Raw genomic sequence first — 11936 nt, forward strand, 5'->3', positions numbered from 1 at the left:
CAGGGGCAACCTGGCCAAGGTCAGCCATTATTCGGCTGCCCCCAGAGAGCTGCCCACTGTCCTCAAGAGGCTTCAACATCTTCCCAAAGACATGTTCTTCCTAATACTGTGGAGGCGAACCCGAACTCCACCCTGAGCTAGAGGCCCTCACCACCCCATCTCCCCCCACCGCCGCCAGAGCTGCAGCTCAGCGTGCCCCAGCCCCAGAGAAGGAAACAGCCTTGGGTTCTCTAAAGCAGGGGTGGGGCACCTTCTTTCTGTCCAGGGCCATGTGGATATTTATAACATTATTCTCGGGCCACACAGAATTACCAACTTAAAAATCAGCCTGCTGTGTTGGGTCAAACATTTAATTAACTCACCCCTCATGCCTTGGCAGGGCCAGACCAAATGATTTCGAGGGCCAGACGTTCCCCACCCCTGCTCTAGAGGAAAAGGTAACCTGTCAGAGTGAGAACGTTCTGGTCCACACCTCTCCCATTTCACAGACGGTTGGAGTGACCTGCCTGAGGACATGCGGGGAGCTCCCGGCAGAGCCCACACAAACGCCCAGGCTTCCTGGCTCCTGCCCGGGTGCCTTCTGGGGCCCTCGGTGAGTCTTGGTGATTCTCGGTGATTGGAGCTTATCTGCTTAGTGCTCCTGGCCTCTCCTTGACCTGCTGTCCTACTTGTTCTGCGGGTGTGTCAGCCATTAGAATCCTCCCTGCCGTTTAGAAGTGCAGATAACAGCACTGATCGCCTGCCTTGGGGGGAGCTCGCTAATGACCATTTCGAAGCACTTTGCAGGCAGTGTTCGCAGGGGCTGGCTGGGGAAGCGCGGGCCCTCCTCCTCCCAGGCAGGGTCTAGAACTCAGCCTCTCTGCAGCCACCCTTCCACCTCCCTCCACTGGAGACTGGCCTCACAAACAAAATATGCAGAAGGATCTGGAAGATTGGTAGGATGTGTAAAAATGGTGTTAGCAACATACCAAGCCCCAGCGACTGGAAGCTGGGGAAACTGGCAAAGACAGAGTCTCCGTGAGGAGACCAGGAAGGAATCTGCTCGGGGCTGGGATTGTGTGGTGTAACCTTAACTTGTGAAGGAAGGCAGGCAGGGCAGAGCACAGGCCGTGTTACTTCAAATGGTGGCATAAAGGGCTTAAGGAGGAAATGGAAACCTGAAATAAGTGATAAGAAGGCACTAAGCCACAAACAATTGCAGCCCAGATCAATGGCATCTCAGGGTCCTGGAGGCGTTTGCAGATGTAATCATGGCCTTAAAGGAAATGACAGAGAACTAAGTGCCAGAAAGCTGAAGATGGAAAATGTCCTGATTTCCACAAAGGATGGGAAGGTAGCTTTTTAAAAAACTCTGAGCGTGCCCTAGCTGGGAGGGTCCCAGGTTCGAATCCGGCCAAGGGCACATGCCTGGGTTGTGGGCTCCATCCCCAGTAGGGGACCTGCTGGAGGCAGCCAATCAATGATTCTCATCATTGATGTTTCTCTCTCTCTCCCCTTCTCCCTTTCTCTCTGAAATCAATAAAGAAATATATTTAAAAAAACCCAAAAAACTCTGAGCACCGAAGATTAATGTTGACCTCTATTAAAGTTCCAGGATAAGTGATCAAACGTGTAGGAGACAATAAGCAATCACGCAGCTCAGCGTTTCTCAGAGGACACCCTGTGCACTTGCAAAGGTGTGCACGAGAGCATTTCATCAGTGCGACGCTGGAAACCATCCAGATGTCCACAAATCAAGAAATCAAAGGTCAGACACACCTCCAACCGCATACTATGCAGACACTAAGAAGTGTGTCTAGCATTTTACTTACTGGTATGAAAATATGTTCACTGCCTACTGTGAGTAATCAAAAAGAGCAGGTTTTAGAACACGTGTCGTAGGATCCCCTTTAGGCAAAAGTACATGGACTTATTATCGTTTATGTATGTAAAAGAGAGAGAGAGAGAGAGAGAGAGAGAGACTGATATCTGTGTTTGGATTCTCCTGCTTCTGAAATTGTACCCTGAAACCAAGACTTGGGTACAGGGAGTTGATGGGGGAGATCATGCTGGAAGCAGAAGTCAGGAGAGTGAGATGGGAGAGGGAGAGAGGAACGCAATGGGGGCATTATTAAGCTGGGTTAGCTGTGGGCAGCTAGGGGTTCTTCCCCTCTGGGGACCCTCCGAGAAAAACACAGACTGCAGCCGAGCTTTGCCCCAGAAAGTGGGGAGCTGACTGCCGTCCGCCCCTCGCCATTGGTTGAAGGTTGCCCCTCTCCTGCACTGTTAGGTGATTCCTGTTCATGGTTTCAAAGAAAGCAAAGCAGAGAGAGTCCTGGGTGTCATGTGACGGCAGGCTGCAGGGACAGGGACTGTCCACCCCCTAGAACCTTTGGGCTGAGAAGCATCACAAATGCATTGGCCACGGGGACTGTTTTAGAATAAGCACATCATGTTATAATAAGCACATCTTTTTAAATAAAAATAAAATTTCTCAAAAGGAAAGAAAATAATGTAGTGCTCAATAGAAGGCAGTAGGGGTGCTCACTAACAACAAATCATGCCACACCTACCACATTCCTCTTCCGGACTGGGTTTCTGAGAGGTGGGAAGATGACTTAGGAAATTTCAGCAGGACACTACAGAGACCTTCCACGCACTGCGGGGGAGACATAGAAAGGGGCCTGGAGGACTGGCAACAGGCTTTCATTAAGAGCTTTAATGACCCAGCTGGGCGTGGCTCAGTGGTTGAGCATCGTTTCTCTCTCATCATTGATGTTTCTATCTCTCTCTCCCTCTCCCTCTCTGAAATCAATTATATATATACTAGAGGCCCGGTGCACAAAAATTTGTGCACTCGGGGGGAAGGGGGGGGTCCCTCAGCCCGGCCTGTGCCATCTCGCAGTCTGGGACTCCTCGGGGGATAACAACCTGCTGGCTTAGGCCTGCTCCCGGGTGGCAGAGGGCAGGCCCAATCCCTAGGTGCAGCCCCTGGTCGGGCTCAGAGCAGGGCTGATTGGGGAGTTGGGGCGCCACCCCCTGGCACGCACAGAGCAGGGCCCATCAGGGGGGTTGGGGCTCCGTACCCTGTCACGCACAGAGCAGGGTTGATCAGGAGGTTGGGGAGCTCCCCCCTGTTATGCACAGAGCAGGGCCCATCAGGGGGTTGGGGAGCTCCCCCCTGTCGCGCACAGAGTAGGGCCGATAGGAGAGTTGGGGCACCGCCCCTGTCACACACAGAGCAGGGCGGATCAGGGGGTTGGGGCGCCGCACCCTGTCACACTCAGGGCAGGGCCGATGGGGAGGTTATGGCTCTACCCCGTCACACACAGAGCAGGGCCCGTGGGGTGCGGTTGGGGCGTCGCCCTCTATCACCCACAGAGCAGGGCCGATCAGGCGGTTGGGGCGCTGCCACTGTCACACTCAGTGCAGGGCCGATGGAGAGGTTATGGCTCTACCCCATCACACACAGAGCAGGGCCCGTGGGGGGGTGGTTGGGGCGCCGCCCCCTGTCACACACAGAGCAGGGCCGATCAGGGGGTTGGGGCACCTCAGCCTGTCACACACAGAGCTGCAGGGCAATCAGGGGGTTGGGGAGCTCCCCCCTATCAGGCACAGAGCAGGGCTGATCAGGGGGTTGGGGCGCCTTCCCCTGTTACGAATAGAGCAGGGCGGATAGGGAGGTTGTGGCCCCGCCCCCTGTCACACACAGAGCCGCAGGGCGATCAGGGAGTTTGGGCGCTGCCCCCTGTCATGCTGATCCCGGTGCAGGGAGGCATATTACCCTTTTACTATATAGGATAGAGGCCTGGTGCACGGGTGAGGGCTGGCTGTTTGCCCTGAAGGGTGTCCCGGATCAGGGTGGGGGTCCCCACTGGGGTGCCTGGCCAGTCTGGGTGAGGGGCTGAGGGCTGTTTTCAGGCTGGCGGGTGACTGAAGCTCCCAACCGCTCCTCTTTTTCTTTATTTTTTTTTATTCTGGGCCAGCTTTAGCTCTGAGGCTTGGCTCCAGCTCTTAGGCCTCCGCTGCTGAAAGCAGGTTTCTGGCCTTTGTTTACCTTCTGTATTTGAAACAATGTTGCAATCCTGCTGGCTGAAGCCCGGGACTAAAGCAGGTTTCTGGGGTTTTGTTTAGCTTCTATATTTGTAACATAGTTGCTTAGAGTTGCTCAGAGGCCGGCAGCAGCAGGCGGGGAATGTTGGAGTCCTCTGTCACTGAAGCAAGCAAGCCTCATGTTCGCTTCCAGCTGCCTGGCTGCCGGCCGCCATCTTGGCCTGCAGTTAATTTGCATATCACCCTGATTAGCCAATGGGAAGGGTAGCGGTCGTACGCTAATTGCCATGCTTCTCTTTTATTAGATAGGATGTATATATTAAAAAGGCTTGAATGAAGCATAGAGGTCTCTCAAGCTCTGATCTTGATATGACATTAAATAACTTCAAAGGAAAATAAAAGTCATGCTTATCAAATCTGTGCAAAAGCCATTACACCCACATGGCAACAGATCGAAGATGTGGGGTTATCTCAACATGCTGGAATGCTGGATCAGAACCAAGAAAATGAAGTGAAAGTGTAAGTGAAAGGCGAAATCCTGGATTTAGATCCAAAAAATGAGTTTCCTACATTCCTAATGGGGGAGATCTGGCTTGTGTTCTTGAGGAAAATCATGGGGCGAATTAAAATGGGCTGACAGTGAGATGGGCCTGGAACCCCTCTCACTAAAGAGCACCTGGGGTGTCCTGGTGGGAAGAAGGGGGGCCGAGGGGGATGAACTCGGGAATGGGGCTCATTCTTGCTCTGGGTGGTTCCAGGGAGCAGAACTGGGACAGGTGGGGGCAGGTTACAGGAAGACAATCCAACTGGACACCAGGAAGAACTTTGTCATTCCACCTAGAAGCTGTCTCCCCCCCAGTTCTGAGTTTCCAGCCTGAGCAAGGGGGGCTAACCCGGGAGCAGAAGGGGGGATGCTTGGACATCTCTGAGGGCCCAGGAGCCTCCTCCTGATACCTGTGGTCAGACACTGCCACCTGCGGGGCTTCCTGCAGGGCTGCTGGGGCCAGCCAGGCATAGCTTCCGTCAGGCCTCCCCCCGGGGCCTTGGCGGTGGTGGTGTGCTGTGTGATAAGGAGCAGAGGACAGTAGTCAGATCCACTGCCCACCCCATCCTAGCCCAACCCCAGACCAGCGGCCTCCACAGCTGCCTGGGCCTCAGAGCTCTGTGGCTGAGGGAGGCTCAGTCTGGGAGGATGGACACTGCACTGGCTGGGGGTAGGTGTGCTGTGGGAAAGGGCCCAAGGCGGGGAAGGCGGCCACTGGAAAGAGGAGGGGAGGGGAGTAAGCCAGCTGGTCTCCCTCCAGCCCAGGACACGGGAGCATCTTAGAAGTTCCGGTGGATTCTGCTTTCCATGCCCCTGAAATGCTTCCAGACACACTGGGCCCTTTTCTTTTTCGTAAAGCATTTCATCCCCCTGGAGCTGCCCATCCAGTCTGGGATGTGGGCAGGAGGTAGATCACCCCACCCCATTTAACAGATGGTAACACTGAGCTTAGGGTACAGCGTGCAGGTCTGGGGACAAAGGACGGACACTTGGGCGGCAGCCTCCATAAAATGCAGCTCTCCAGCTTTGTCCAGAAGACGTCTACACCTTTCTGTTTGGCTGGGAGTGGGGAATGGAAGAGGCCAGGTAGGGGTCAGTCTGGTTCTCACTGATGTAGTCTGACCGATGCAGTCTGTCCTGCTGCCCGCAGTGAATTGAGGCAACAATTGTAGTATTTCTGCTCCAATTGTCGTGTGGCCCATTCTATTGTGAAGGTCCCAGGTTATTAGAGCCAGGAAAGGCCTGGGTGAGCAGCTGATAAACCCTGATTTTACAAATGAGGAAACCGAGACACAGAGAGTGAAACTGATAACATCACTAATTTTTACCAGTTCTACTTAAGATGCAAATATAAAAGAATGAAATGCAGTCTCTCCTCAAACACCTTTTGTTCCTCTCACTAATAACTGAAATTGCACCATTAGAGCCTTGCCTTTCCTGTGTGTGTGTGTGTGTGTGTGTGTGTGTGTGTGTTAATCCTCACCCAAGGATATCCCCTCCCCCCCCCCCATTTTTAGAGAGGGTGATTTTTAGAGAGGGTGGAAGGAGGGAGGGAGGGAGTGAGAGAGACCCACACATCAGTTGGTTGCCTCCTGTAACCCAGGTATGTGCCTTGGCTGGGAATTGAACCCACCAGAAACTGGCTCTGGCTAACTTGGTCAACAATAGGAATGTGTTGGAAAGAGTATGGGTAGGTCACCCAGTGGAAAGAAAAGCTGTGCTACCAGGACCCAGAGTTAAATCCGAAGCAAAAGAGGTCAGATTGGCCATCTTTTGGGTAGCGGTGGGTGCAGGCCCCTGATTGACAGTCCTGGAAAGTTGCATGTAAGGAGGAGGGCTGACTCCCCAAGGGAAACGTCACAATGCTAGAAGAAGGGGTCATGGGTGCAAGGTGGGCCACAACCTAAATAAATTCCCACTGCTCCCCCGAAAGTGTGTGAACAACATCGAGTGCATTCTCTGAGAGAGGATCTGAAGCGTTCAGAGACGCACTTCCATGTAGAAGGAGACCATGCCTTGGTATATCAGGACAAAGCCCCGGAAAGCATCTGTGAAATGAATTCAAATGCATGAGGGTCTCCTTGGTGACCCCCAAAGGGTTAAGCATCACGAAACCCATCTGTAAGTTCCTGGAGGCGAGGGACTGTGTAATTGAGTGGTTCTCAAATCTGGCTACATTTGGAAGTCACTAAAAGAGCTTTTAAGAGAAATACCAGTGCTCAGACCCCACCCCAAGAGATTCTGATTCAGTGTGTGAGAATGTGTGGGTGGCGGTTCCCTATATTATTAAAAACCATGTGACTTTGATGTGAGTCAGAGTTTAGACCCAGCTTTTAAATCATATTTATCAGAACTTCCTTCTGATATGAAAGGTCAAAATGGAAGTTAGTGAAAAGGAAAAGGAAAGTCACTTGAAACATCCCCTGTGGGCAAACTTTTATATTGTCATTTATGTACACACACACACACACCTTTATACAGAATGTAGATTTCTAATGCATGCACATACTGTTTTGTAACCATTACTACCCTGGTCGGTATTTCCCCCACACCATTAGACCTTCTCCTCAGGAAAATCCCTAAGTGGAGTGTTGGCCGGGAGAGCAGGTCCCTTGTCAGGACGTTGGATGGATGTGTCCCAGTTTCGAAGGCTGAGCTGCCTTGTGCCCCCGACCCCGCAGTGCACAGCCACACTTGGCCCTCGCTGAGCACTTTTCACCTCTGACAATCTGATTGATGAAAAGGTTGCTCTTCTAAAATTGCATTTTTGAAATTACATGAACTTGAACTTGTTGTTTCGTGTGCCCTTCAGCCATTCGTACTGTGTTCCGCTTTGTGCGCTCAGCAGCCCCTCTGCTGTGTTCTTCAGCAGGTCCCTGTGCCCCGGCCCAGCCTGTGTTCACCCAGGAGGCTCTCGGCAAGTGGGTGTTGAATGGTGAACCCAGGTCTCCAGTGTGGGGCTGAGCTCCTGCGTGGTACCAGGACAGGCAGGCAGGTGGCGATAACGATGAAGTTATTAGTGTGAAGGCTGTGAACTCCCGGGAGATACCTAGACTGACTGCGCTGGGGAAATTCATTTTGGTGATGTTTCCTCTCTCACACAGGAGGCATTGCAAGAAGGCCCAGACCAAGAGTATTATAAAAATATTATCTTCACAACCATTGTGTAGTTTAGTAGTCAGAACTGCTGCTCATGGCCTAACCCTAATAAGGGTCATGCACCCGGCACTCTCCAAGTTTTCTCATTATCTCATTGGCTCCTCACCACAACCCCTTTTCAGTACGTGTGAACGTTTCTTCATTTTATCAGTGAGGACTCCAGTTCCCAGAGAGGTGACCGGAGCCACCGGAGGTCACAGCCAGGAAGTGTGTTTCCATTTAAAGAGGAGAACTCAGAGTCCCACAGAGGTGAGGTGGTCTTAGTCTGCTCAGGCTGCTAGAGGAGAACAGCACAGACTGGGTGGCTTATGAATAACAGAAACTCACTGCTCGCAGTACTGGAGGCTGGGAAGTCCAAGATCAAGGCACCCACAGGTGGGGTGAGGGCCCTCGTCATGGTTTACTGTCTTTTCTCTGTTCTGACAGAGAAGGGACGAGGGAGCGCTCTGGCTCTTCACAGGGCACCAGTCCCATTCACGAGAGCTCTGCCTTCAAGATAGAAGCACCTCCTGAAGGCCCCACCTCCAAGGACATCACATAGGGGATTAGGTTTCAACAAATGAATGTTGAAGGACACAGACATTCACTCTGTCGCCTGGAGTCACCAGGAAGAAGGCAGAGAGGAGGCTGTGTGTACGCACTGCCTTAGGGGCTCTGGTCTAAGTCCTTTAGTCCTGTGATTCTCAGACTGGACCATGTATTGGAATCACCAGGAAGATGTCTTAAAACAGACAGCTGGGTTTCTGATTCCCCAGATCAGGGGCGAGGCCTAAGAATTTCCATTTGTGACAAGTTCCGGGTGGTGTTGTTGGTCCGGGACGCACACACAGGTGCACCCCCCACCCGCCCATCCCAGCTTCAGCTTTCAGCGGCCAGGGCTTGGTCTCTGAGACCATCAAAGAGCCCTAGCGGCGAACATTATTATAGCCTGAGACCTCCAGGAAGCTGCCCCAGGAGGAGAAGGGCTTAATTGGGTTTGGGGATGAAATTTTCACAGGCTGTAATGTATCCACAAAGGCACCAGGCAGATACCAGAAAGACAAGTCAAAGGTGTTAATGAGCCCTGACCAGTTTGGCTCAGTGGATAGAGCGTGGGCCTGCGCACTGAAGGGTCCCAGGTTCGATTCCGGTCAAGGGCATGTACCTTGGTTGCGGGCACATCCCCAGAGAGGGTTGTGTGGGAGGCAGCTGATCGATGTTTCTCTCTCATCGATGTTTCTAACTCTCCCTCTCCTTTCCTCTGTAAAAAAACAAAAAAGGTGTTAGTGAAGTCTCCAGCTGCTGTCACAGAGCCCAAGCATAGAGCCCAGGTTGGGGTGGAGCCCTACCTACCTCCCCTCCATCTCCCCACAGCCCAGGGGAGTTGCCAGGAACAGGAAGTTTTTCCTCCTCGAGAAAGGATCCGTCTACAGTGCGGGAAACTGGCCGGAGTGGAGACTGACGCCCAGGCTCAGCCGAGGGTTTGGGGATGGGCAGCGTCATTCCCAGAGAGATTTTGGAACGTGAGCTCACTGAGCCGTTCTCTGAGGCTGAGTGAAAGGCAGTGAGGAAACACAGACGGAGATCTAGCCAGACAGTTTCTGGCAATTTCCTCTACCCATCCGCACCCCCAGATTTCCCTGGGGTCATGGAAACTGATTCAGAGTTGATTTGGAGGCTCAGCAGGGCTGAGCTGCCTGGGGAGGCTCCCAGCAGACCCTGTGATGAGGGTTCTTTCTGGAGGACCCTGGAGAAGACCTTCCAACACCAATAACACCAGCTTTGGATAGGATCCTGTCATCTAGTGTCAGGATTCACCTGTTCTTCCTTTTCTTCTTCAAACAAGTATTTATTCAGTTAACAATCATCTACTAATATACTTGGGCCGGCCCTGATGAGACGCTGGGGATATGGCTGCCAACAGGACAGGGATAATCCCGCTACGAGCTTTCAAGGGTGGGTGGGGGGACAACAGCCCTGAGAACAAATAAAATATTGACAGGTTGCAGAAAATAAACAGGATGGTAGAGAGATGATAGTGGGCACCTGCTTTAAATAGAACGATCAGGTCAGGCTTCTCCGAGACCACATTTAAGCTGGGAGCTGAAAGAGGGGAAGAGGCAGAAAGAATAGGAAGAGACGAAGACCTTCAGGCTGGAAAAGCAAAAGTGTGCAGGCGCCATCACAAGGCAGCCAGAGCACAATGGGGAGCGTGTCAGGGGTGAGACCAGAGAGTGGCACAGGACCAGGCCGGAAGAGTCTGGATTGTATTTGAGATGCAATGAGGGGCCTAGGCAACAACCTTCAGTGGCTGCTGCTGACGACACTGATGAAAAGCTGACAGGGAACTGGCAGTGCAGGGGTCAGGCTGACATCTCCTGAACCCACTGATCAAGCGTGGCATCAAAAAAAGAGGCCACCAGATAATCTGATCAAACCTCTAGATCTAGCTGTCAATTACAGGAAATTACAGGGGACAGAGAGTAGAACATGACATCATAAGGAAGCAATCAACAAAATCTAGTCTGTGAGAAGGTCTCCGAATGACCTAGTTGCTTACATGACAAATAAATTGCAGGGCGATGGAGACAGAAGAAGAACCTAGACACTGGAAGAGACTTCAGAATCACATCAACCAAATTCAATGTAGAGATGGTGGTTGATTTTATAATAACGAACCTTAATGAATGATATTCCCTGTGTCCACATACCCTTTGCAATGTAATGTTGCTATTTCTCCTATCAAGAGGTGGAAACTATTCTCCTCTGGCTCAAATCTAGGCTGACTTTGTGACTTGCCTTGGCCAACAGAATGCGACATAGTGATGATGTGGAAATTCTGGAGCCTACGTCTTAAGAAGCCTGTAGCTTCTTCTCTTGCTGTCTTGGAACCCTGGGACCACAAAGCTGTGAAGGAGCACAGGCCTAGAGGATGAGAGGCCATGTGGAGGACAACCAAGACACCCAGCCAATATCCAGCACTAAACGCCAGCCCTGTGAAACAGCTCGCCTTAAGCCTTCCAGCCCCGCTGAGCCATCAGATGAACGCAGCTGCATGAGTGATCCCGAGAGAGACCTGCAGAAGGACCACCCAGATTGCCAAGCCACAGTGCTGCACCACTAAATTTTGGAATGGTTTGCCACATAGTAATAGATAACAGAAACAGAAATCTTATTATTTTTTAAAATTTATGCTACAATCAGGAATTTTGAATGCTGGATACTGGATAATCCTATATAATAAAAGGCTAATATGCCAATCGACCAAACAGCAGAACGACCGGTCGCTATGACACACAGTGACCACCAGGAGGCAGATGCTCCACAACAGCACTAAGGATGTCCGACTGAGGGTGCAGGCCGGGCTGAGGGACACCCCTCCCCCCTGAGTGCATGATTTTTGTGTACCCGGCCCCCTAGTTGATAATATTATGACATAATTGTTCATTTTGTTAGGTGTGATAAAGATACTGTGGTTATGGGTGTGTTGACCCTATTTTTTAGAGATACAAGCTGAAATATTTATGGATGAAAAGAAGCCATGTGGTGATTCACTTCAAAACAATGCAGAGAGGTGGGAGCCTGGTGGAACAAGATTGACCTTGAGTTGATAATTGTTGGGAGTAAATGATTTATGCATGGGGTTTCTTTGTAATGCTCATTACACTACAGATTCTTATATATGTTCACTATAACATTCTCTTTTGTACATGTTTGACATTTTCCATATGAAAATAAAGATGTTTGGGTGCAATCAGACGCCCCTGGAAGGGCCTACAAGGGAGTGTTATCTCCTCCCCCCGCTGTGCACTGGAAGCTTCCAGCTTCTTCACCTCTACCAGGCCCGCTCTCCCCCACCAGAGTGCCCCTGAGGCACCTGCTGGTCCCTGCAGCCCTGATAGTGCCAGCTCATTGGGCACACTCCCCCGCAGGGTCTCTTTGTTCTCTAGGTCCCAAGCCTCCAGTGGGCCTCTAGTGGCTGAGCTCTGGATGCGACAGAAGAGTCCCCCAAGACTCTTCATCCCCCGGTCAGGCCACATTCAGTCCCAGAGGAAGGCAGGAGGAGAGTTCCTGAGACAACATCATGAATCACTACATCTGATGACTTTCCAGTGGAGCTGTGGCTGGACACTGAGCCAGTCCCTTCTGAATGTGGCTGGAGAAACACACTGAAGCCTGGGACTGATTCAGAGACACACAGGCAGGGCCCACTCTGCTGCAT

The 11936-nt window shown here is 51.7% G+C and overlaps 1 protein-coding gene across 1 annotated transcript in view; it reads left to right on the top strand.

Moving 5' to 3' along the window:
- LRRC20 (leucine rich repeat containing 20) overlaps positions 1-11488 on the top strand; it is a 54314-nt gene extending 42826 nt beyond the window's left edge. The window contains exon 5 of the mRNA XM_081104592.1: positions 10526-11488. Coding sequence (XP_080960718.1) covers positions 10526-10650 — 125 coding nt within the window. The 3' untranslated portion in view covers positions 10651-11488. The remainder of the gene's footprint in view (positions 1-10525) is intronic.
- Positions 11489-11936: the final 448 nt, after the last annotated feature.

The sequence above is a fragment of the Myotis nattereri genome (genome assembly GCF_964212035.1).
Source record: "Myotis nattereri genome assembly, chromosome: 13".
Lineage (NCBI taxonomy): Eukaryota > Metazoa > Chordata > Mammalia > Chiroptera > Vespertilionidae > Myotis > Myotis nattereri.